General features: G+C 41.5%; 1 protein-coding gene across 1 annotated transcript in view; it reads right to left on the bottom strand.

The window, feature by feature from the left end:
* Window positions 1-27003, bottom strand: part of PTK2 (protein tyrosine kinase 2) — a 143143-nt gene that overhangs the window by 46946 nt on the left and 69194 nt on the right. Inside the window, exons 8-13 of the mRNA XM_034068054.1 lie at window positions 25628-25768; window positions 24840-24917; window positions 23751-23858; window positions 22413-22530; window positions 14972-15002; window positions 12506-12558 (exon numbers count right to left, since the gene is read on the bottom strand). Of these exons, the coding sequence (XP_033923945.1) occupies window positions 12506-12558; window positions 14972-15002; window positions 22413-22530; window positions 23751-23858; window positions 24840-24917; window positions 25628-25768 (529 nt within the window). The remainder of the gene's footprint in view (window positions 1-12505; window positions 12559-14971; window positions 15003-22412; window positions 22531-23750; window positions 23859-24839; window positions 24918-25627; window positions 25769-27003) is intronic.

The raw sequence follows: 27003 nt of genomic DNA, 5'->3' as shown, positions 1-27003 counted from the left end.
CAAAATGTGATAAACAGCTTGGTTTGCCCACCTCTCTCTTAAATGAATTAAGCCATAATAAATCCATTATCAGAACATCACACTGTTTTGATACACTGCCCCAAACCACCCTGAAACTAAAATGGTCTTCAGTAGCCTTAAATAAATGTATGTCATTAACTAAACAAATATTTCTTGTTATGTGTTTAAGAGAGGAATCTATAGGAAGAATTCAGAATATAATGTCCATAGATGCCTGGCATTGCTTCTGGGAATTAGAGGTAAATTCATCAAGGCATTAACAGTGATGTGCTCAAAGTGTTCTGTGCCACAGATAACTGACCTCCCTCACTTGTGGACTTCACCCTACTATTAGTCATATACTATGGAGGCTATTACCAAGTCTGCTAAGATATTCCAGAACTTAAATGAAGCCTAAAGCAAAACTCACCAAGGCAAATCTCTCCAGGCTGCTTTAACAAGAAGAAGGTGTTAAAGCAGTCTCAAGAGCTAAACACAACAAAGCAGGGATTTCAGGTGATAGCCTATCTTCAAGATCCTTATCAGTCTAGAAAAACTAAGACTTAAAAATAGGGTTCATAGATGCTGTTTTCTTGCCCATTGTACAACCACCACTGAGCCTTTTCACTTGTTGGTCAAGCCAAGATTCTTCTAAGATGGAAAACTAAACAGGTGTCTTTTGGACAGAGTTGGTGGCAGAGGTAAAGGAGCCAACCTGAGCTTTACTAAATCAGAGTGTATTTATTAAACTGTAGAAAAAACATCCTTGGATATTAAATCCGTAACAGCTAATCCATGACCTTTACCACCTGCTTGGAATTTCCCTTTCCATGATTTTTTCCTATTTATCAGAGGCTGTAATTCATAGAAGAGAAGCACCAATAAAAAGCTATGTAGGGGCAGTATCTGCAATACAATTTCTGCATTTGTGACAGAAAAAATGTCCTTTGAGGTTTTAATGTTTACGAAAACTGGGGTACTATTAACTTTGATTTAAATGTGAAGGAAAGGAGATGAACAGTTACACACCCCCTTTACATTTTACTGAAAGGCCACAAGATGTTATCTCTATTTTTTATGACCTTCCTTTGCATACTGCTTTTTATGACCTTTTAGTACCTCTTATTTCTAAGACTAAAGATACACACACTACCAGGAGTAGCAGTTTGATTTTTTTCCAACATCAGATGGAATCCTTTGGAAAAATAGCTAAAAATCTCCTTTAAAACCCCATAAACAAAACTCAGCTTGTTCCCAGAGGACAGCAAGTCAGTATTTTCTAGAAGTAAAGATTTAGAGTCTGGAAAAGTTGAATTTTTGTAATAATGTTCAAAGTTTTGAAGAAAAACATTAAAATGTCTTAAAACTTAGCAGATTGAGCAGCTGATAGTTGATTAATTGTATTCCATCTACATTAATCTATCTTGTACATCTTCTTTGTATGCAAGGAGTAGTAGCGGAATACACAGCACTTGGATGCTACTATGTCTTTAAAGTATCACTCAGTAGATTCATTTCTCACGTGTTACACCCATTAATCTCACTCACTGACCAAAACCTATCTGTGATAAAATCAAACTGAATGGACACTCTTGCAAACCCCTAAACCTCCTCTGCAACATGCCAGAAGTCTCATTGCAAACACATGCAATAACCCAGCCCTGGGTGTCTGAAATAAGTTTTTCCTTTTCCCATTCCAGTTGAGCAGCAAGTGTTAGTTGCACAGCCTGTACAGTACAATATTTATTGGCTAATGTCCAAAGCAGACTGCTTTTTAATATGAAAAGCTGTATAAAAGTCATTACTGAAATGTGCATTAAGTGGTTTATGGATATAAGAGTTGCATATTGCACGTTAGTAACACACAGACTAGAAAACATATTACCGTCCCCACTAATTTCATCTGCAGATCCAGGTGGCATGCAAGGAGAGAGAAAAACAGAGGGGGAGAGAGAGGGGACAGAGAAGGGGGAGGGGAAAATACACTATTAAATTCATGAGTAATCCAAAAGTATTCAGACTGTAGTTATCTTATATACCTGACTCAAGAGAAACCAGAAAAGTAGCAGAATTTAAGACTTCTCACCTAAAAACCCAAGGGACAAAGATACATTCTAAGAAGCTTATATGATGCAACAGAGTTAATGACTTCCAAACATAAATTTACACACAACTTAAATTTGGGAGTGGAAGTAGTTATTTTAAAGCATTGTTAAAAACCACCAAGTTCTAGGTTTATTCAATACTTCACTATAGATCTACAGCCAGATGAGTCAGATCAGCACATACACTTATGGCTTTGTGTAAGTAGAGTTGGTGTTGACCCTTTCAAAGGAAACACATTCCAGAGTGTGCTATCATGAAGACATGAGTAGGAAATGAAGCCAACTAAGTATTAATAATACAGAGCATATTGCAGTCATAAAAAGCTGAAATTCAAACCAGTGGCAAATGGAGCAACTCTACTGGGAAGATGTTCAAATGAGCACCGTATCCCGCATGTACTGCAGCGGCCCATCAATCCCCACAGCACAAGCTGATGCACTTCAGACATTACTTATAAATGACAGGAAAATGCACATTAATGTTGTAAAAGTAATGCACTTATTACTCCAATTCTTCTTTCCCCTAACAAAGCCAAACTGGTCCAGAGCAAGTGGTGAACCACTATGCAGCCAAAAGCCATATTCAATATTTAACTCAAAATGATCTCAGCTGATGCTTATTGTTGCTATTCTATCTCATTCATAAGCATGCTGTATCAGGGGTCCAAGAATGAAGTCAAATTCTATTAACAAAAAATCCATGGTAGATGGTGTCGCATAGCTATACAAGTGAAATTACTGATACATTTGTTGTTGTAGCATATGATGCTTAAAAACAAGTCCCCCCATAAAAATGGGGACCAGCCAACTTGTCACACTGCATGAAAATCCAATTCAATAGGAAGTAAGGGAACAGAAAGGTAACGAAATTATTCTTGGAACTCTGTTTACCTGAGGCTAAAGTAGCTTAAAAACAGTAACTGAGTTAGTATATTCAGCTTTTGGGTTAATAAGGCAGCCTATACAAAGAGCAGTGCAGTACCCTTAGGCGGCGACTCATGGGAACAGAAGACGAAAGGGAGAAAGCGTCTAGCTTTCTTTACTTTATGCTGACAGTGATTGACTCCTTTACACAGAGGCAAGAAAAGGAAAGAGAAAAACAGAAACAAATTATTTGGAAATAAAAGAAAAGAGACCGGAGAAAACATCTACAATGAACGAAGGTAAAGGTTTACATTGCAATTCCGTATACGCCAATGGATATCCGAATGTTGAGAAACTCTAAAGCACGTTTGGTGTTTTCCTTCAGATTTCTTTCTACAGCAAAGTTATTCTTAAATGTAAGTTCTGATCTATTAAAAAGTCATCTTTTGTCAGCTATATCCACCATCCATTGACTAGGCAAAGAATACTGTCTATCCCAGAAGTGCAATCCGCTTTTGCAAGCTCCCCATCTCAGTTCTGCCAGACTGTGCTATCGCTAAGTTCTGATTTCCTCGCAGTCACCAGACTTCAACATGGATGTATTGACTCTCTGGACCCTTAATCTAACACAAAACAAGCGTTTCACATAGCAGGGTTACATAGAACAAGGAAAACCACAGTTGCTCTGTCCCACTGAAATACAGCACTGACACATTTTATGGTCTGGAATCCACCATGGGTGTTTTATCCCAAGTGCAGTCCTGTCATGCCAATTGCTATTGTAGCTCTGCAAGGACCTCTGGGTGACAATCCCTAGATACTGGCCTCACTGCCCCCTTTCCTAGCTGCCCTGCTGTGTTTAATTAGCAAAGTACTTATCAGAAAGAGACAGATTTTTGAGTGGGAGAAAATACAAAGAAGTCCCAGCTGATTTCACAAGGTGAGAAAGGAGGACACAGGTTGACACTAAGCACCTGAGGATAGCTGCTCCTTTTATTTCCCTTGTTATCTGTTTGCTCCTCTCTCCTCTCCTCCTTTTCTCTCTCTCCTCTATCTCAGGAAATGTGAAAGGGGCTTTAAAAAGCCAATCAACTGAAAACCTGCATCTTGTGCCTGGGAGTCCTCCACAGTCACAACTCGGGTCCAGTCACCCTGAGTTAATGCAGCCTGGAGGTCCAGGTACTAGCAGAGAAGCCCACAGGCACAGCACACGCATTGGTGGTGGGAGGACTGGAGGAAGGGTGGGAAAAGAGAATTAGCTTGGGATAACTGCACATTTTTCATAGATGCTGGAAACCTATGAACCATCAAAGCAGCCCATACTGACACAAAGCACCATCTTTTACACAGCTCTGCAGATTTGGAGGGATAATGTGCAGATCTTCTGAAGGTATATATATTACGTTCAATCACTGTCCAGTCTGGAGGCTGCATGTTGAATGTCACACATGCAAATCTAACAAGGAACAGACTTCTATGTACAACCCATTCTTTGCTAATACGGAGATTTAAATCCCAAGTTGAAACAGGTGGGTGAGATTGATCACTGTATCCTAAGCAACAAAAATTACCATTGGAAAAGCTGCTGGGGCGATTAAACAGACAAATCATTTGCTATCTGGGGAAATGTCATTGAAAATGACTGAACATTAATCAGATTCAAAGCTAAAACTAAAAAAGGTGTAAGTTGAGGGCAAAATTATGGAGTAGTTGGAGTATCAATATTTCCATGTAAATGACATTAATGCAATCCTAGGGACTTACCTTCCTAACATCACACAGCAATTTTCAGTGCTGTTTCATTCTAACAGAAACCTGAGGTAACTTTCATCAAAAGCTTCAGAGGATGAAAGAAAAGACAAGAATACCACAGCTATTCTAAGAGACTGCTGAAAAGGTACTGAAAGGAGAATAAAGGAATCCAATACTCTGCTGAAACAGAAGAACAGGTATAGAGTCACTGGAAGCAATGCAAGCTGTCTAAAAAGGATGAGATGTTTCAACTCTTGACCTGTCTGCTCAGGCTACAAAGCTAATTTAAGCTTGAAATACTCTTCCATCTCCCACTGACACATGGGTAGCAGAAGCTGACTGAAACCTGACTAACCTATTTCGTATGAACAACACATGGTGATGACAAAGGTGGTTTTAATTCATCACATAGATGCCCTGTGATAGTCAGTCCAACCCATCTTCTGCATTAAAACTTTGTCGTTATGATGTATTGGCTAAAGTTTGTTCAACTCTTCTGCCACACTAAGACTGCTTTGTCTTAAAAATGTCCAAATCCTTCAGTAGAGATGCAAAAGATCAATTTAGGTGAAGAGCTAGTTTTAAGTTAAAAAACCCAAGAAGTTACAAAACCTTTTCAGCAGCTCAGAGACTACCTGCTTGAAATGAATACTACTTAAAGGATTTCCACCACTGCACACTGGCTTCCAGCCAGGATATCACTGGTGTCTTCCTAAGTGCCTATAAACCTCAGAAATGCTGCTGAAAACTGGCCTGGGCTGTATTTATTTATTTCCTCTTCTTAATACAAAGTATTCACTGAAACCATTGTGTAAAATAAAAGCAAAATCACTGTTATGCAACAGACTCTGTAGGAAAGGATGTGGCGAGGCCAGAGAGTAGTCACTACTGGAGCACCCAGTTGGGATTGTGTGAGTAGAAAACCAATATCGAAAGGCTGAGACGGATGAAGTCCCATTCTATTTTAATCACACACTCCTGAACTGGTTTGAGGAAAACCCTAGAAAAGTCTGTACAACAGGGGAAGTTTAGATTGGATAAAAGGAACAAGTTCTTTAATGTGAGGGTGGTGAGGCACTGAAACACGGTGCCCAGGGAAGCTGTGAATGCTCCATCCCTGGCAGTGTTCAAGGCCAGGTTGGACAGAGCCTTGGGTGACATGGTTTAGTGTGAGGTGTCCCTGCCCATGGCAGGGTTGGAACTGGATGATCTTAAGGTCCTTTCCAACCCAAACCATTCTGTGATTCTAAATGAATCTATTTGCTTTCAAGCTTCTGAAATTAAATGAGCTCCAAGTGTTGCATGTTTAGACATAAAACAACAAAACCCCCAAACCTGTTAATGCATGGAACACTTCTTTAGTCATACCACAGTGTTATTGCTGGCAGAGCAAAACTGGCTGCTCAGAGCAAATGAATGGATCACAAAGGAGGAGTGTAGGAGGATAGGACTCTTTAATGAACAACACAGATGGATGAAATCAAAGCAGTAACTTCCTGAGCACTGTATGGAGGAGATATGTTTAAACTGTCACCACAGTTCATTCCGGTGGTCTTACGCTTGACAAGAAGCATTTTAGTCAGTCTAATATACAGAAAGATAACACCACCAGACTATTCAACTGTGAGGGAGTCTGAATTAGTGTGATTTATTAGCGCTAAGGGTATTTTAGCTATATTATCTTATCAATCAGTGGAACAGCTGGATGAGTTAAGAAGCAAGGAACTCCCTTTGTGAACCTGGAAGTTACAACTTCCTCAAGGTTTGTATAATCACTGTAGTAAAACTTAGGCTTGAACACCTCCCAGTCCTGAGTTCAAGTACACAGCTATAAGCACCCAAGGTACAATTCTTTCTCTTAAAGCTTTGCAGCACTGTCTTTTTGGAGTGACTGGATAAAATGAACATGAAAGAAAACTCCAGCTTTACAACCTCAAGCAAAGAACACCTTTTCCCCTACCAACTAATTCAAACAGAACCAGGAAATACAAGTCCTATACAAGGAACTCTTTCAGAGCTGAGCACAGGAAAGGCCTTCATCATGAGCTCAGGAATCACAGAACAGAGCATGAACTGTGCTTTTCAAGGGGAAGTGGTTCAGTAAAACGGTATTTGTCTTTCCATCCTTGCTCATAGCTTTGCTTGTTCTTAGCCCACATCACTCACCCATGAATTCAGGTCCTTCCATAGGCCAACATCTCCTTCATTAAGAACATCTTAAAGAGTTGTAATACTGAAATTAGCACAGATTACCCAGAGAAGCTGTGGCTGCCCCATCCCTGGCAGTGTTCAAGGCCAGGTTGGACACAGGGGCTTGGAGCAAGCCGCTCTAGTGGAAGGTGTCCCTGCCCATGGCACACGGTTGGAACTGGATGAGCTTTAAGGTTCCTTCCAACCCAAACCTGTCTGGTATTCTATGGAATCAGGTGAATAGGTATACTGTTTCTCCTCTGTTGCATTTTGACATCTGGCTCCTGCTTCATTTCAGCCTGTTCTAGGTAACCTGCTGAAAGTTTCTCTCACAGATGAACTATACCATAGGATTTTTTTCTGCATGCCAAAATCCCACTTAAATCAGGTTTCTCTTGCTCAACAGATGGATTTTTTTTCATTCAAACTGAAATTTCAGCTACTTGGTACAACTCAATTGGCAACTACTTCAAATAGAATCTGCTCAGCACCCTAGAGAAGAACTCTCATGACTCTTCACTGCCATGACCAGGAGTTAACCACAATATGTAAGTGCAATGATGTTATACTATAAATCCATGATTCTAAGGCAGAACCTGGAAGCTCACTGAGAAGCCCCTCTTTCAGGATGCTAAAATCCTTCAGTTCCTATAAGGAAGCTCTCTCCCAAGAGATCTGATTTCTTCTTCGCAAGGCATGTTACTGGATATATCCAAACCATGGGATGCAGCTATAATTTCTTAGAGTCCCTATAAGCAAGCACATTCTTTTTATTCTTCTTTAGAGAGGCAATGGCATTATTATGCATTCTAGCAAGGCACCAGCATTATTAGAAACTTCTGCCATCATACCACAAGGCACTTGAGCTACACTGCTCCTGATGTTAAAATGCTCTTTGTGTTAGTAACAGGGAACAAACAAACTTCTTTTTATGAAACCTATTTCCTATTAAAGGTATATGTCCTGGGGTTTATTACTTACACGACTTAAACTGGCTGCTTTAACATCTCAAACAGTGACCATCTTTTTAATCACCTTTTAATTCCCTTCACTAAATAAGCACCTGCTAAAGCTGCTTTGAACCAGAACAGCTTCATCTTCTTGCTTACTGTCATGCCCACTCCACTTGGCTCTTGTTCCCACTCTACTCAGCACTTGTCAGGCCACAGGTGGAATACTGTGTTCAGTTTGGTCCCTGCTATACAAAATTGATGTGGGCAGGGTCCTGAGAAGAGCCACAAAAATGAGCCAAGGACTGGGAAGCTATGTGAAGAAAGGCTGAGAGAGCTGGGCCTGTTCATCCTGGAGAAGAGAAGGCTCAGGGAAGACCTTATCACCACGTTCCAGTACTCAAAGGGCGGCTATAAAGAAGATTGAGCCTCCCTTTTTACAACCAGTCACATGGAAAAGAGGAGGGGTGATGGGCACAAGTTATTCCTGCGGAGATCCCGACTGGACACAAGAGGGAAATTTTTCCCAATGAGAACAATCAGCCATTGCAATCATATCCCCAAGGAAGCACTGGACTCCCCAGCAATGGACACTTTTAAGTCAGCTGGACAGGGCACTGGGCCATGCAATCTAGGTCATGCTTTGCCTAGAAAGGTTGGCTCAGATGATCCTTGAGGTCCCTTCCAACCTGGATTCTGTGATTGATTCTCTCCAGTTACAGCTCCCTCCCCACAAACACCTAATTCTATTGAGCAGTACCTGAACATCCAAATGCCACAAGTGGCTGCTTAGAACCACAGAATCATTTAGGTTGGGTAAGACCATTAAGATCCTTGAGTCCAACCATGTACCCAACACTGCCAAGAACCCTACAGTGCCAAGACTTGTTCAATCCTCTGCTTGTTCAATACTGGCTGAAACGAATGGGCCTGAAAAGTCACATTCTCTAGCACTGAATGCAAAGTAACATTGAGCTGTGAGTAATGAAACTTATTTCCACTGAATTCTCTAGTGCAAAGGAGGCAAATCATATTTATTCCTCCTAGTTGTATTTATATAAGCAAGCATAGGGCAGAAGAAACCAAAGACCTCTGTGTCAGAGTTTATGTTAAAAGAGAGCAAGCAAACTTACTGGTTTTACTTCATGAAGAACTTCTTACAATCTATGATTGGGTAAAATACTAGTTTTGGAAGCACATCTATCAGCAAATATATGCTTCCCTTTATTAATTTAGGGTAAGGTTTGCTGTTTCAAAACAAACTGCTGGCCAAAACAAGCTCCTGTAGACTAGAGAAGAACGTTTTAATATGAGGAGTTCAAGCAAAACAGCAGGAAATCTACTCCATAAAATCACAGTAAAACTGGCATGCTGCTTCTTACACATTTGACGTACTATTTGCACAGAGCAAACAGTTTGGCCTTACTGTTTCCTGACTATGCTCTTGGCTAAGTACAGAGAATTCCTTCTTAATGTAAAGACAGAAGTTGAGGGAGAAGGCAAAAGTTGGAACTATCTCTTTGAGGGATAAAAATATCACTCTTCTTCAGAAAAGGAGGAAAATGTGGTAGGCACCTTACTTGAACATAGTGAAAGACAATCCCCCTGCAAGGCACATGGAATTTGAAGAAGCAATGCAAACAAGTATCACCAGAAGAAACAGAAACAGAAGCATGTAATAAGAGGTGTGTGGTGAAACCTGGTGCAGTGATACACAGCTTGGCTCCCAGGTCCAGCAATCTGCTGCTCTGGACTCCTGAACCAACTTCACACTATTCACCAAAGTTTGAAAGGGCCTTTATTGAGAGTGAAAAAACAAGTAAGAAAATTAAACCCCTTCTATCTTTGTATGCTTTGGAATAGTGAAACACTTGGAAAGAACAAGTTTTCATTTCACTAGCCCAGAAATATGTCAAGGTAGGTTAATAACCATTTCCAAAAGACAGACAAGGAGTCTTTCAGTAACAGGATCATTTTCAATCCTACACAACTTCAGACAAATACTTTCAGAGCACCAAATCATGTTCCACACTGGGTTTTTGCTACTGGTCATTCCCCCACCTTCTGGTGGGGAATTCACTGTGAAACTTCCCTTGCAACTAAGGGTGTAAGTACTATAAATACATCTGACTGCTTAATTTTCCTGCTGAATGCCTGTCTCAGCTTTTGCTCTTTAGCTTTAGCATCAGGAGAGGTCTAAACAAAGGGGAGCAATCTCAGAGAGAACAACAGGCAGAATTAATTCATGATTTCAGCTATCACAGGCATGAAGGATGTTACAGCTGTCACTAAGTTATAAAAGCTCATTTTATTTGAAGGCCTTTGCTCTAAGTCATTTAAATGTCACCAGAGAAAAGCTCTTATTCTGCAAACCCAGATAGCATCACCCACAGCTGGCTCTGCACTGGATGCTGTCACTCTGCTGACCTGCAGCTCTTGGGTTAAGCCAACATAATGTACATCTGTTGCCTCCGTTGTTCCATACTGATGGATCCAGTTACATGTGACAACAGGAGTGACACTTCTTCCTGTCTGCAACAAGTAATACTTCAGTTACAGCAAGCTGATTCCTTTGGGAACTCAAGAGATTCTTGGGATGAGGAAAAAACCTCATCGTGCAACTTCATCTCCACAATCTGTGGTTTAAATGTAATATACTGACATCACGTCACACTTGCTGCATTTCAAATCATGTTGGGGGCAAAACCCTGCAACAACAAAACAAGTATGTCTGTGTTTTATGTACTCTTCTTATAATACAGGAAGAACAAACCCTTAAGACTGAATAATAGATGCAGTGGCTTGAATCATTCCAGTATTATGTCAGTGTTTCCAGTGGTTTGTAATATGGTATAAGAAACAAGCACAATGATTTCATTGTGGAAAGATAGACAACCTTCATACAAGAAGAACACCTAATTGGTTTTGATTTTGGTACTGGCAAGAAAGAAAAAGGCATTTTCTGGTTTAATTTTCTTGCTTTGTTTATGGCATTAGGAGCCAGCTTTGTGCATTAAAGCTTCCTTGCCATTCACTTGAGCAACCAGCTCATCTCCTGCACTGCTGCTTTTGTGGTGCTACAGCAAAGCTCTCATTTGCCCATCATTCACCTTTATGTGATGCCCTAACAGCCAGAGTTAAGTGGTATTATAACTAACTTCCCTATGTTCATGCCAAATCACTACTTTACAGAGTAGTGAGTTTGAGCTCTGAGACACAAGAGTACTTCAGACATAATGCATTAAGCAAAAGATACCTACATTTGTAAAGTCAAAGTGACAGCAATGAAGGATCATGAAGTAAGCAGTTATCTCTGCTTCTAACAGTAAAAGTGTATCAGCAGAAAAATCCAAAGATCAGAAAATCCTGAGGTGGCAGAGGAGTAGGAGGTTTAAGATCAGTGATGAACAAGCACAGTACTCATCACTTAAGAAACTTCAACTTCTAGCAGCCAAAATGAGCCACACAGGTATGAATCAAGAGAGAACATGCTGACCATGCTTCATGCTCATCTGCCTTACCTAGCATGCTTGCTTGATAGGGACTGAAGGGAGAAGAGCTGCTCTTGGAGAGGTAACAGTAACTGAGGAAACTCTATCATACCTCTGCAACTTGATACACGTTTTAATCCCAGATCCTGCCACCTATTTTCTTGCACAAAGGTCTGTTTACTTGGGCTTCCTATGCTGAGGGTTGAATCTCAAACATCTTTAAAAAGAGGTTAAGGGTGGGGAAAGGAATCCGAGAAGTAGGAAACTGAATAAACATCTACAGGTATTTCCCCCTTCTTCTATGGAATATGTTGGGGTTTTGAATATATGCCACTAAGTGCTCACATTACTGTTAAAGTGGGGCTGTAGCCTCCCTGTGAGTCAAGGGTGGACACTGGACCGAGTCCCAGTGCTGGTTCCTGAGGTTCACAGACAGATACTAGAAATCTATAGGAAAACATAATATTAATAGGGGTTGGCATTGAATATCTCTTTAATATTACGCATAAGGATTACAAAATGTACTTTCTACTACAGCACTGAATCAATCCCTCAAAAGTATTTAAGATTCTGGAAAAGAAAATGTCCTCTCTCAAATATAAAGACTTTAAAAGCCCACAGTAACTAAGAGAAATCTTAGCAGTCTCTAAGCTATAAGGAACAACCTGGATCACCTCCCATGCTCATCCTTCAATTAACTTGGGATTTTCAACAGCGAAAATTAAGTGCTTTGATCTAAACAGCAGTAACAAAGAAATACTCGCTATTAAGTTTCTTCTTTCCCAAAAGCAACCATTAATATTTAATTGCCTATTTTCACTTTTCAAAGCTTCATAATTAACACACACTCAGGTAATTTAAGTTCTAACCCCCAATATTCTACTTCATCACAAAGCGCAGTGAAAATACTGACACGCAGCTTTGCTTTGAAGCATCCTGGCCCTGCGTTCCCACATGGAAATGAGTGTTCTCACAAGTGACACTACGTAGGAGAGCTCAAATAAGTTTCTCTTTAGAAACTACACTACAAAGGCAGCAGAATCCTGGCAAAGTCAACTGCCACATAGGAAGAAGTGAAACAAATCAGCGACAAGGCTGCCTAAACGCCTGCTAGCTTTATAAATAAACTTGCATTTGATTTTATGAGCCTTACCTGACACAGAGACTGTGTGTGACCTTACTCCTTGCTTCTCGTTGTTGGCCAGCCTGTAAAAGAGAGGTTGGAAGCGCTGAATGCTGTACATTCTTCCCGGTCACATACACTGGGAATTCCTCCTAACAGGGCACCTACTGTAATTAGCAGGGCCAATCCATTCCCCACAGTGACAGCTTTGGAGGGGGAGAAAAGTCAGAAAGGAATCTACCATTTGAAACCCATCTGGGGGAGGGAGGGCAGAGGGAATGCGTTCCCTTTTCCATCAGCACATCGATGCACAGTGACAGAGCAAATAGAAAGGAGAAACCAAAACCCAGGTTTAACAAGCTTTCAAGATTAAGCTGTGCACTTCTGAACACGGTCAATGTGTGGAATCTGATGGTGCTTCTACTTTCTGTATCATCTACTGGTAATAGAGTATGAATAGTTTTTGTCTCCAAGACGACTTATCCTGCAGTTTAAAATCAATTTAGATGTCAAGCAAATAAAACCAGCAACATTTAAATATAATTAGGGATAATTGTTCATTAGCATCAGAAATTCCAATGAATTCTTCTATTTCTTTTCCACAGAAACACAGTTTTAACTGTGTGAGAGTACTGCACATCATGCTTTCAGGAATCTGGAATTTCAGCTGGCAAAGGCACATCTTTCCAGATGCAAGATGCTGTTGGCTACCAGTTTTATGTATCTGAAAACAGCTCATTCCTCTGCTGGCAGATGAAGAGCATAGGCAGTGCCCTTCTTTAAACAGACTCAAGCATACAAATTCGGTTTTGATAAACTGCCCCCAAAACAGGAAGAAGCCTTTTCTTTCAAATCCTATTTTATCCCAGAAAGCCCTATAAATAAAAAGGATAAACTTTATGTAGTTAGTGAGTTATTGTGTTCCTCAGTTGTATGCATTTCAAAAAAACCTATTTTTTCTCTTCCATTTGAGTGCACACTAAGTTTATCAATTTTACTGCTTCCAGCCTCAACTTCATTTCCTTTTCCTGCCTTCATTTTCACTCCTCTCTGCACTGTGAGAAAGCCACTTGGCTAGCAGAGGACTGCAGCAGGACCTGTGTAGGAAGAACAAGCACTGGTATCTGAAGTGGCTGGTTTCTTGAAGATTCAGGAAAAAATTGTGTCCCATACTCCATACAATAATACCGCTGGATTCCTTCCAGGAATCAAGGAAGAAACAGAATAAGGTGGATGGGCCAAAGGAGGCAGAGTCCATGTGTCCCAAAAGGAAGAGAGAAGACACTATAAACTGCTAAATTTCATTTGGTGTTTTAGCAGTTATCTCCTGCTACTGGATCCTGGTGATGCTGCCTGCTAAGGGTCAAGGAGACAATGTCATGATACGTGACTTTAAACCAGGTCTGAGTGTGGCTATTGAGAAAGCAGCCAGATTAAAAACAAGCAGAAAGAACCCAAGTGGCTTGGTTAAAGGACTGAAGTTTAGGAGGCCACAATATGGAACCACCCATGGAAAGGGGAGGCACCCATCCCAGCTTATTAGATAGGATGGAAACCTATCCACTGGCACCAGGAGTGTGAAGAATCAAGAGGAATTAATGGGCTTGCCTACCACTGTGTTATGGATTACCAACTTCAACTACGTAAGAAGTATTCTTAGTTCAAACAGACTTTAAATTAGAAATCTTTTCTTATTCACCTTAAAGCCTGGGAGGAGAAGAAGGCAGAGGTATCTAAGCATACTATATATCAATCTAATATATAGATCTAATGATAAGAACTATTAGATGCAGATAGCATCTCCAGCACACCTTGGGTATAGTATCACCATAAAGCTAGCCAGAGGAAAAAATGCAAGATCAGAATTTTCTACAAATCCACAATTACTATTGGAGAAGAATGTTCTACATTATTATATTTAAAACAATAGATTAAGCAGTGTTTGCTGTGTGAATCATCATTCTTTCTTACACTGAACCCTGAGATCCAAACTTCAACTGGCCCCAGTATGGAAGCTTTATTAACAAAAAGTGACATGGCAGAATCATGATAGAAAGAGAAATACTTTCTGTGTTTCACATAAGAAGAAAAGGGGACAAATAGGAAAACAAGAGCATGGACTCACTGAGACTGGAACCACAATTCAAAGCTGTCTAGCATCACTCCTATAATTAAATTTATCCATGGACACAAACTAAATCACCTGAATCCCAGTCAAGTGTTTTCAAATTCCTTTTTTGTTACTGTCAAATATTATGGATGCATTATGGACTTCTCCCCCCAGATTTCATTTCTGGTATCTTTAAAAGTTTAATACTGCTGTCAGTCATTTATGCCCCCGTGGTCCCAAATCACCACCTGCTATTTATCCTAGCACCCAAAAGCAACAATAAAAATGAAGCATGTATGAAAAAGTCCTAAAGCATCATTTAAGCAAAACTATATTTAAATTTTTTTTGTTTTTAAATATATAAGAAAACAAAGCACAACACTTACTTTGGTATTGATGGCAAAGCTCTTTCACCTTCTGTGTAAACAAGAAGAAAACAGAATTAAGACATTTTCAGGTTTCCAAATAAGCTCTCTCAATGTGCAGTGTAACATACATGCCTGAAACAACCATCTTTCAGAGCAACCTCTGTTGATTCAAAAGACTGTTCTATACACATATCAAGAACAGTGTCGCAACACAACTCCTGAGTAGCGATACAGACCTTTTGGCAAACTCTTATCTGAGAGAACAAACTAGCATATGTAAGTTCTTATTCATTCTTAACAAATAACTCCAATAAATCACCTGCAGAAGGTACGACAGTATCTCATCTCTAGAAATGCTTCTATCTCCAAGATGTGCTAAGTCCTAGCATATAAATAAAACAATAAAACTTCCAAGTAAGACAACTGAAATAAATCATTAAAACACATAACTTATCATATGGGTTGAGATTAGATGATAGTAATGCTGAGTAGGCAGAGATGAAATTAGCTTTCTATAATCTATTTTCAAATCTTTGCCAGTCTTTCTATGATAACGGTACCACTGCAGGAAGGGCAGAGAAGAGATTCAGAGCAGCCCTGCGGAGAACTTGCAGGTGTTGGTCGATGAGAAAATGAACATGAGCCAGCAGTGTGGGCTTACAGCCCAGAAAGCCAACTGTATCCTGGGCTGCATCAAAAGGAGCGTGACCAGCAGGTCGTAGGAGGTGATCCTGCCCCTCTACTCTGCTCTTGTGAGACCTCACTTGGAGTATTGTGTTCAGTTCTGGTGTCCTCAACATAAAAAGGACATGGAACTGTTAGAACAAGTCCAGAAGAGGCCACGAGGATGATCAGGGTCTGGAGCACCTCCTGTATGAAGACAGGCTGAGAAAGTTGGGGCTGTTCAGCCTGGAGAAGAGAAGGCTGCATGGACACCTCAGAGCAGCCTTCCAGGATCTGAAGGGAGCCTACAGGGATGCTGGGGAGGGACTATTCATTAGGGACTGTAGTGATAGGACAACGGGTAAAGGGTTCAAGCTGAAACAGGAAGTTTAGATTGGATATAAGGAAGAAACTCTTTACTGTAAGGGTTGTGAGGCACTGGAATGGGTTGCCCAGGGAAGTTATGAATGCTCCATCCCTGGCAGTGTTCAAGGCCAGGCTGGACAGAGCCTTGGGTGACACAGTTTAGTGTGAGGTGTCCCTGCCCATGGCAAGGAGGTTGGAACTGGATGATCTTAAGGTCCTTTCCAATCCTAACTATTCCACAATTCTATAAAAGCTTGGGTGTACATATTCAAGGGTTTTTTTTCCCTATTGGATTTCAGGAGACACTTGTTATCCATGTGGGGAACCATGATGGGGAAGTTATTAATCCTTCAGTAAAACACCAGTGAATGAGAGTAGATGGAAGTATGCAGGAAAGAAGAGGAGACAGGCAATGAAAATGAGTTTCACTCTCTAAATCACTGTAGCACTGAAAAAGTGACCTGAAAGAACATGAAAAAGAATACTTTTAGGAAACAGTGATACAGGCTCTGTAGAGAAATCACATAAATTCTAATTTATTTTGATCTTATGTTAAAATTTCTCAATTTTCCAGACATTACAGAAGCAAACTACAGTCTTGCCTTTCTGTATTATGGGACTGAGTAGAGAAATGCATGAAGAAGACATGCCCAACAGGGCAAACTACAGTGTTATGCCATAATTCCTTTGCTGTCTAAAGGCATAGGGACACTGTTTGGCTCTTCAGCCTAGGTCTGTTTTGATCTGTCTGACAGGGGGTGTTGAAAAGGAAGATGCAGAAAAGAAGAGGAACAAGTAGCTGTTCCATGGAAGATGACCTAGAACACCTCAGCAAAGTGACCAGAGAAAGCACCTGACACTGAAGGGCAGAGGAAGGGCAGCAAGATTACACAAGAAGCAAGAGGTAGGAGATGAAGGTAGTGTTGCATGTTAGGGTAAAAGGTATCTTTTGGGGTAGCAAATGAAAGACAAAGATCCTTAGAAGTAGCGTGGAGTGACAAGGATGAGATTATAAAGGCATGAAAGTGACAGCTTAGCAATGCAAGACTGAGGGGTAGGTACACAGAAAAGAGACTGTGATGGACACTACAGATTCCCACTGTATGGAACTGGGCAAAAGAGAAGAGTCCTGCCCAGTGCTATGCAGGCCTCCCCTAGGGCTCTGAACAACACTCAAAAGAGCCTTAAATCCCACCTGTTAAAGAATCACAGAATGGTTTGGGGTGGAAGGGACCTTAAAGCTCATCCAGTTCCAACCCCTGCCATAGACAGGGACACCTCCCACTAGAGCAGGGTGTTCCAAGCCCCTGTGTTCAATCTGGCCTTGAACACTGCCAGGGATGGGGCAGCCACAGCTTCTCTGGCCACCCTGTGCCAGCGCCTCAGCTCCCTCACAGGGAAGAGCTTCTGCCTAATGTCTAATCAATCATTCCTCATGGAATTTGGCAAAGGACGGTGAAAAGGAAGATTGGATATAATAGGGGTTTAGTTATGGTGGACCCATGCATGCAGCCTGTTTTTTCCATGGCAGACGGTTGGAACTGGATAAGCTTTAAGGTCCCTTCCAACCCAGTCCATTCTGTAACAATGACGATCAGTCTGTCCTAATTAGTATCAGAGCAACACACTGTCATGCACTGAACAGAACTGGGCCCTTCTCTGTGTTAATGGGAGTAGGAGAGGTGGACAACACAGGTTCAGCCCTAAGCACATGGCAATGGTTGAGAGCCATAATCTGATGTATGCAGTGACTGGCTACATGGACAACATCCCCGTTTTGGCTGCTGGAGACATGCATCACATGGAGGACAGATATGGACAGAGGGAACTGGAAAAGAAAGCATATGTTAAAGAAACCAAAAGGGGCAGCCAGAAATAAATCCACTATTAAGTAGTATTAGAGACAACTTCCCTTTCACTGGAGAGAATTCAAGAGAAAGAGAAATACAAAGGCTGAGAAAGTTGGGGCTGTTCAGCCTGGAGAAGAGAAGCTGCGTGGAGACCTCAGAGCAGCTTCCAGTACCTGAAGGGGGGCTATAGGGATGCTGTGGAGGGACTCTTCATCAGGGACTGTAGTGATAGGACAAGGTTCAAAGTGAAAAAAGGGAAGTTTAGATTGGATATAAGGAAGAAGTTCTTTACTTGTTAGGGTGCTGAGGTGCTGGAATGGGCTGCTCAGGAAAGTTGTGAATGCTCCATCAAGGCCAGGTTGGACAGAGCATTAGGTGACATGGTTTAGTGTGAGGTGTCCCTGCCCTTGGCAGGGGGTTGGAACTGGATGATCTTAAGGTGCTTTCCAACCCAAACCATTCTATGATTCTAAATCCATCCTCATGGAAATGCTGCAGAAATGGAAGATCAAAGCTGGTCTTACAGACGCCTACATGGTTTCTGGGTACAAACTGCTCACTTTGGGCAGTGTTTCCAAGTTGATGCTCATCTTATATCTATTTGGGATATAAGTTTACAGCTTATATCCCAAACAGACTATGAGACATTCATTAGTACCCTTGTAGGTCTGAAGTCAAAATTTGTTACCAACAGCATCAGAATAAAAGCATATGTTGTTTTTCACAGGTTGAAACCCACAACATTTTGCCCAATTCTATTTTCAGTTAAAAACATGGGATATGCCTGATGGTGCTGGGATGTCTGTGCCCAAATGTTGGCTGTGGGGCTGCAGGGCAGCCCCAGTGCAGGACCCAGCTGAGCCCCTCAGCCAAGTGGGAGGCATGGGGGCAAAACAGGTTCCAGGCAGGTGCAAAAGTGGCACAGGCAGAGGAGGAGGAAGCCAAGGAGGGAGCAGCAGCAGCAGCAGCGGGACCCCGAGAGAGGGTGCAGGAGGAGGAGGGCAGGAGGTGCTGCAGGCCTGGAGCAGGGATCCCCTCAGCCCTGCAGAGACTCTGTGGGAGCAGAGACTCCCCCCTGCAGCCCAGGGAGGGCCCCATGCAGCAGCTGGGGGGGATTTAGGCCGTGCAGAGGCAAAGAGGGAGCAGGAGCAGGGGGACGGGTGTGGAGGGAGCAGCGGGCTGGAGGGGCTGTGCTGGGTTGAGTGCGACCCCATCCACACCCCTGAGCCTCTGGGAGAGGGGTCGGGAGCAGAGTGGTGAAGGTGGGGATGGGAGGGGAGTGTAATAGGGGAAGATGCTCAAACTTTGCTTCTCACAGCCCAAATAGATTTCAATTGGTAACAAAGTCATTTATCTCCAGCCACGTCTGCTTTGCCCCTGACAGTAACAGGTAAATGATCTCTCTGCCTGTATCTCACCCATGAAGTTTCTCACCTTGTTTTCTCCCTCTGCCCTACTGAGGAGGGGCATGAGAAGTGGCTGAGGTTGTTGCTGGTCCTAATCCACCATTCTGGTGCCCAGCGTGGAGCTTCAGGAGCTCAAGGCAGTAACAGAAAGAGGTACTGGCCAAAAAGGCTCCCTGGAGAGTATCAGGAATGCAGTGATGTGGGGAGCCTGGATGCTGCTGTTGGGAATGTGCTGTTCTAAGTGATGATGGGACAAGGAGAGTTTTACTGTGTATAAACTACTCTGTTTCTAAGAGTTTCGCAATGATGACAGGGCTGTCAAGCATTGGAACAGGCTGCCCATAGAAGTGGTGGAGTCACCATCCCTGGAGGTATGTGAAAGAGGTGTAGATGTGGTGCTTTGGGCCACGGTTTAGTGGTGGACTTGGCAGTGTTTGGTTAACTCCTAGACTCGATGATCTAAAGGGTCTTTTCCAGCCCAAATGATTCTATGATGATACTTTAGATTCTGATGTTGGGAACTTTTGTTGATGTAAGTCATAAAGAATGCATGATGAAGGTGTGTTTTAATGATAACTATCAAGTGTGTGTGTCAGAGACAAGGGTGGAATGGTGTGGAGGCAGCTGTGACAGGCACAGGGCAGCCCCATCTCTGTTCCCACAGCAGCCAACCCTGCAGCTACCAAAGCCTTGGCACAGACACCCAGTACCTTCCAGCACTCCTATAAACCCAGCTCCAGATCCCAGATTCAAAGGGAATGTTTCAATGTAAAGGTGAGTTCTCCATAAAGGAATTACAATCAGACAACTATTTAAGTTGCTCAGGTGTTTCTTTACCCCAATTTTTCTAGCCTTTCATAAACACTTTGATAACTCTGCATTACCTATGAAACTTGTTTCAAGTGATTAATGGACACAAAATTCAGCCACTAGAATTAAGACCACAGCAAAGCTGCTGAGTGCACAGTCCCATCAGTAAAGAGCCATTTAATATCAGTTTCAACCTAAATCAGTTGCTTCAGTTGTGCTCTTTGCCTGTAAAGGGTTAAGTGTGATCATGGATACACAAATGCTAAGTTTAAAGCCTCTGTGTTGGTTTAAGCAGACCCATGTACCAAAACATTTATGGAAAATACAACAAACTGACTGGACATATGCCCAATACAGCCCAGGTCTTAAACATTACCAAGTCCTCTCCCCAAAATAAGAGAAACTGGATTATTAATGGATAACAAAACAGATAAGATCAAAATCTAAAGGTTCTTTTAGTAATCAAGAGGGATAATTTATGAGGAGACTTGCAATAAACATGTACTTTTACAACAACTAGTGGAGGGGAAAGCTCAAAGAGAGGAGCAAACACATCTCTTGGATGAAGCATGGTACATAATTTGTTTCTGATGTGCTTTATACAATCAAAGCTCCCTGTGAGAGGGATCTGGGAATGCAGCTCCTGGTGGGTACAGCTCTCCTATGAGATGTTTAATTAACATGTTGAGTATTGCTGTGAGACTTCACAGGAAGGAACCTCAGACAAAAGAGCCCCGTGACTGGTTTTAACTGGAGGCAGTCTCTTCATGTTTGCACAAAGAGGAGGGTTCCCAAAGTGCTGTATAATGTTCTTTTAACTCCCTCACTGCTCTTTCGCTCGATGTTAAAGTACACCAATGAGAGTATCACACAAATAAACACACTCCATTAAATGCATTGATGTATTTTGCAATCAAGCCTATCACAAACCACAGTGCAAGGCACAGTTGTGCAACAAAATAAAAACAGAGATCTTGCTCTTCACAGGGTTTAGTGGGTGTAGATATAACAGCAAAGTCATCTGTTATATCTGAAGATATAACAGCAAAACAGTAAGTCATGTCAGAGAAGAACAAGAAATGGAAAAGAAAACGTGCAAATAGAGTGGGTTGATTTTCTGTCACCTACAGCAGCAGTAAGTCAGGACTCATGCAGATCTGCTAACCTTAGATGGCAGCTGCTTGCAAGCATCATGGAAAGTATTGAAGAGGACACAGTAAATTCTGTATAGATTTTGCCAGGGAGGTGCTCTTACAGTGGGCAAGAAGAAGAGAGGACAGCGACACCTTCCACTGGAGCAGGGTGCTCCAAGCCCCTGTGTCCAACCTGGCCTTGAACACTGCCAAGGATGGGGCAGTCACAGCTTCTCTGGGCACCCTGTGCCAGCGCCTCAGCACCCTCACAGGTAAGAACTTCTTCCTAATATCTAATCTAAATTGCCCCCCTCTGGCAGGTTAAAGCCATTCGCCTTGTTCTGTCCCTACAAGCCCTTGTCCAAAGCCTGTCTCCAGCTTTCTTGTCACCCCTTTAGGCACTGGAAGCTGCTCTAAGGTCTCCTCAGAGGCTTCTCCAGGTTGAACATCCCCAGTTTGACATTATGATGTCATAGAATCACAGAACGGTTTGGGCTGGAAAGGACCTAATATCATCTAACTCCAGACTAGAAGAGCTTCTGGGATTCTTCTTGTGTTATAAATAGGGAAGAAGTTTATTCACTGTTTCAGAAACCAAAGAAGTTGTATGAGTTTCCACAAGTAAAGATCAGCACAGGAGGACAGGAATTTCTGTCTTAAGCAGCTTTGCTTGGATGTTTCTCACTAATTCTAATGAAATTTAATTTAAATTCTCTCTTTCAAGTTAAATGTACCTGCACCTTGTGAGACCCTTGTTTCACTGCTTCCAGCTTGTGGATTGCTACAAAAACAACTGATAAATAGTACAAAAAGCATCTCTGCTTCAGTTCTATTTTATGAGGAAACCTCATGATACTTCTCATGACAAGTCAAATGAGTCAAAACAATACCCAGATGCATTCTAACCAACCTCCAAATCTCCACTTGTGTATTAGGAATCACGCTTCAAGATAACACATACTTGTTAGGAGTGCCTTTAATTACAATTTACTTCTGCTAGTTCAGTTTAGTGTAAAGCAGTGACTACTGAAAACCAGTCTGAATTAAGTCATTTTGGATAGAGTGACTTTTACTATCAGTGTTTCTCATAACAGAAGTGCCTCATGGTTCCTCTCTCTGAAAGAGCCTCCAAGTGGGGATTTTGCTGCTACCTTGTGTCTTTAATTCAAGTGCAAAGCAATCTCTTAGTAGATACAACTATAGCAACTACAAGAACGAAACATCCCCTTACCTTTCTGTGGCCTGATGATAAAAGATTGTGTAGCTCCATTCACCAGCCGGCAATATCCATCTATCAAGTCAGCCATATTCTCTGCAATGGTTAAGGATGGTGCTGTCACTGTCAGAGGCTGAAGAAGGAAAAAAACAAGGCACCAACAAAGAGGTATTATTGTAGTTGCAAACACTGAGTAGAACAGCTGTGTCATTGCATCAGAACTCCGCTCACACACATTTTGCTGTTTACAGTTTGCAAGTGTGTGTAAAGAACCACCAGATTCTTGTTTTACCTTTTATGCAGCAAATGTAAAACACAAGGTTCAGAAAACACAACCAATAAAGCCCTAAACCCAAATGCAATATTAATCTGGGCTTATTAAGTGCCTTGCTAGCTACATTTCCAGTCAAGCACTGTTCATTCACCACATCTGCTGTGGCTTTACATCTAGAATTATGATAGCTCTGAAGATGCTTATTCCTTAAAGCTCTTACAGGTGGTATCATTTTTCCACTCTCTGGCAGCAGATTATTCTTTGCCCTAAAAAATAACCTTCCCAATTGCAAAAAATACATAAAATGACAGACAGTGGAAAAAGAGATGAGACACGGAGACATGCTATTGATTTTAATACCACCATCATCCATCATCCTCTGCACAGATTTGCCCACTTGCCCTCAATCCTTCCCTACCACAGTGATTGTTTTCCAGTGCACTGGACCAAGGAAGAGATTTGATTTCACTTCCAGCTCTGCCTCCATGTAACAAGAGGGAACAAATTTTCTCTCTTTCATACTTCCCCTTTTCACAACAGTGAAATTGCTCATTTTCCTCTTTTAGAAGTAGCATCATACACATAAGTGGGTTACTATTAAGTTGGATTTAAGAGTTAGTATTTTTACATTAGGCTTCTTTTACACATACGGAAGTCTACAAACCACATATGCCAAACCTAAAGCATGTAATGAGCTCTATTTTAACACCAAAAATGTCTGACTAGGATAACGACAACTGCTCACACTCAACTTCCCTTTCCCCTTTAAGAACATGAAAAACTAAACAACCACAGAATGGCCAGAATGCAGAACGTTAAAACCTAAAGTATTGTCTTTAACTGCAGAAGGAGCAGTTTAACAACTGAACTCACAGAACACATACACAGATGGGCAATCCCCAGCTTAAACCTGCACATGCAAAAGTGAAGCATACATTTAGTAAACCATCCTTATGCTGACAATATGGACCAGAACAAAAGTACAATATACAGAATATCTTCATTAAGAATATACTCATCTTCACCCCTTCCCAGGGAAACCAAAACTAGCAAGTTTATCACAAATATCACCATCATACCTCAGGGGCACCTGCTATCTTGAGTTGCAACATCCCTTTTCTGTCCTTGTCTTCACTGTTTGAATACTGAATAGTTTGCACTTGATTGAAGTCTGCTAGATGAGTTGGCTGCAGAAAGGCAATGGAGAAAGTGAGGAAAATGGCAAAACTACAGCAAAATCCTTTGCCTTTATTCCCAATGCTGTAAAAGCACAGGTAGACTTTGACCTCCAAATGACACCTGTAGAAATCTGTTCCTCTGTTTCTTTCCACAGTTTCTTTAGGCTCTGACCAACAACACATACACAGAGTATTGCAGAATGAAACCAAGCACCAAGCTTGCCTACAGAGGTCACTGTTAAGTAAGTCCAGCCGCATGCTGAAATACATGAAGTACACAGTAGGAACAACCTCTTGGAGGTCAAGAATGGAATCTCAACAGGTTACCCACACGGAACCTGCACTCACTGCATACCTACCATATGTAGTGCTGTAAGGTACGTTCTTGGCTAGGCACAGATTCCTGATCTCCAAACCTTTTCACTACCTTAATTACAACAGAAACTGGACATGGGCTCAACTTAAATCATGACTGTAAAGGTCCCAAATGTTTTGCTAGAAGGACCTGTTTGAACATAACTTCCTTGCACCATGGAGGGGTACAGGAAACACTGCAATACAGTCAAGATCAGGTAATAAAAAGGCTATTAGGGGTAAAAAGTAAAGCAAATGAGCCAGCAATAACTGCACAAATGACAGACACTGATTCAACAAGCCCTTCTTTACACATTCCTAAGAAAAAGAATAATTTAGAATAAGCTGCATGTTTTGTTAATAGAAAGTCACTACTAATGCTTTACATTCTGCAAGTGAGCACTTCACTGGGTACAAGAGCCATCAAATTCAGTGCTAAGGCTGACACAGTTTCCCTACTTAACCCAACTGCATTTTCTCTGATCCCAAATCAAGATCTACTATCTGAGTAACAGCTGTAGATGCTCTTCTGTGTTTAACTCAGAGATAAGACTTGCCATTTCCCTCTTTAAGTTCAGTTCACAACAGGTCATGGCTGTTAAAAGGGAGTAACTAAGAAACCAGAAGCAGACTTACATTTGCCCCCTTGTCTGTAAGGTAACTGATTCCTTCTTCCGGACCGATGGCCAGTTCCACTGAAATAATCCAGCTTGACTTGAGAATCAAAGGAGAAAGGGCAGAATTTCAGTAGTAAGACAAGACCCTGCTATGGAGCTATCCCCCAGCTTCAGAATGGCACTTTTTAGTAATTCATCTCTAGAAGCTTTTAAACTCTTCAAATGATTTAAGATGTATTAAAATCAAGCAGGTTTGTAAGTGGTAAAACTCCTCCTGACTTGCTTCCTGGGGATCCCTGCTACTCACAGTGCATTTCCCTGTGCTTTATCTTAGGTCTATATGAGCACTATGTATTTCCTGTATTTCCTCTTCTCATGGACACTGATGTTCCTGTTGTAATTTCTACTTGAGTATCTCTTCACAAAGCTTGCAGAGTTAAGGCTGTCTCTCAAAACTGGCATGAAATTGGTAGATTGAAAGGCATTGGGGAAAAATGACAAGCAGCAGCAGCTGAGAGGTCTCATTTCCTCACAAAACCAGCTTCCAATCTGCTTGACTTTCACACCCGAAGCACCAATAATAGTATTTAATAACACCCAATTCTCACCCTACTAACAAATGGTGCTTTTTTAACAGGCAACTGAGACAGTTTTAAGTGAAATCGATAAATACACTTTGTTGTTAATGAAATCCAACTGTCTCGTCATCAAACCAGGAACTAAGCAAGCAATGAGCTGCAGGACTAAGCAAACCTATTAGTCATAACGACAGGATGTGTTCTGGTGACTGGCCCATTGCTTACTTACACCAAGAGCACACTTGAAGCATTCCTTGTCAAATCGGTACACTGGAGAGAGGATCTCAAAGAACTTCAGGATACTTTCTTCTCTGTTGAGGTTGGCAAACTGTCGAAACGTTTGTTGGATTAATTTTCGTAGTGTTTTGGCCTGGGTATTAAAATGTTTAAAGATCAGTTATTTCAGATCTAATCACTGTTCAGAGTACCCCTGACAGGTTCTTTATCACTGAGATGCAGACTATTCTCAAGAAAAGAGGCTTCAGAATGTAAGCATCAATTCTGCCTTCTAACTTCTGCTTGGAAGAACATTATCTCTCCTACACATTAGAAACATAGAATAGCTAGGGCTGAAGGGATTATAGAGGGACTATCTAACTAATCATCTTTTGAACAAATGATAATAAAAGACAACATGTTAACCTTTACAGGAACAGTTTTTCCAAGATTCCTCATTTCTCCCAACTCAACCATGCACCAATACAAAACCACAGCACCTTTCTACTAACTCAAATCAACCTCATTTTACCTGGTAGTAACGACACAGCAGTAGCTGTAAAGCTTGGACTAGGGTGAATGGCTTTAAACTGACAGGGAGGAGATTTACATTAGATATTGGAAAGAAGCTATTCCCTATGAGGGTGCTGAGGTGCTGGCACAGGGTGCCCAGAGAAGCTGTGGCTGCCCCATCCCTGGCAGTGTTCAAGGCCAGGCTGGACACAGGGGCTTGGAGCAAGCTGCTCTAGTGGAAGGTGTCCCTGCCCATGGCAGGGGTTGGAACTGGAAGAGCTTTAAGGTCCCTTCCAACCCAAACTGTTCTATGAATCTATGATACAGAGAGCATGGCTTAGCAGTAGTGTCGTCTTTAAGGCATCGTTTATTAAGCTAAACATGGGAAGGTTTCTTCTTCTCTACTGAAGTAACGAAAATGGAATGACTGTTGACTCAATAACATTTCCTCTGTAGCTGAATTAGACTGACTCTTACTTGAACACAGACAAAAAGAACTATTTGCCGCATGCACGAGCTACAGTGCACTGTCCAATGACTAATGTTTCCTCCTGGAGAAATCTCCCTAGACACTTCCTAGGACAGCACTTACTTTGTTTTACATTATGTCCTACACTGTGATCAGCTAATACACAGATGTGTTTAAATTTCCAACTTCTTCTTTAATGAGCAACCTAAACAAGCTGAATTTTCTATTTTTGAACCCTTGTAAATCACCTCATACTTTGCATGGTTAAATCATTTTGATTTTCATTTTTCCAGCCTTCTGCTCTTCCTATACATAAAGTGATATCCTCTGTTTAGCTGCCATTACTTAATGTGTAACATTAGTGTGATTACCAGTGCACTACACTTTTAAGCTTTACCTCACAAAGA

The sequence above is a fragment of the Melopsittacus undulatus genome, chromosome 1 (genome assembly GCF_012275295.1).
Source record: "Melopsittacus undulatus isolate bMelUnd1 chromosome 1, bMelUnd1.mat.Z, whole genome shotgun sequence".
Taxonomy (NCBI): Eukaryota; Metazoa; Chordata; class Aves; order Psittaciformes; family Psittaculidae; genus Melopsittacus; species Melopsittacus undulatus.
The sequence above is the reverse complement of the archived record's forward strand: the minus strand, read 5'-3'. Positions and strand labels throughout refer to the sequence as shown.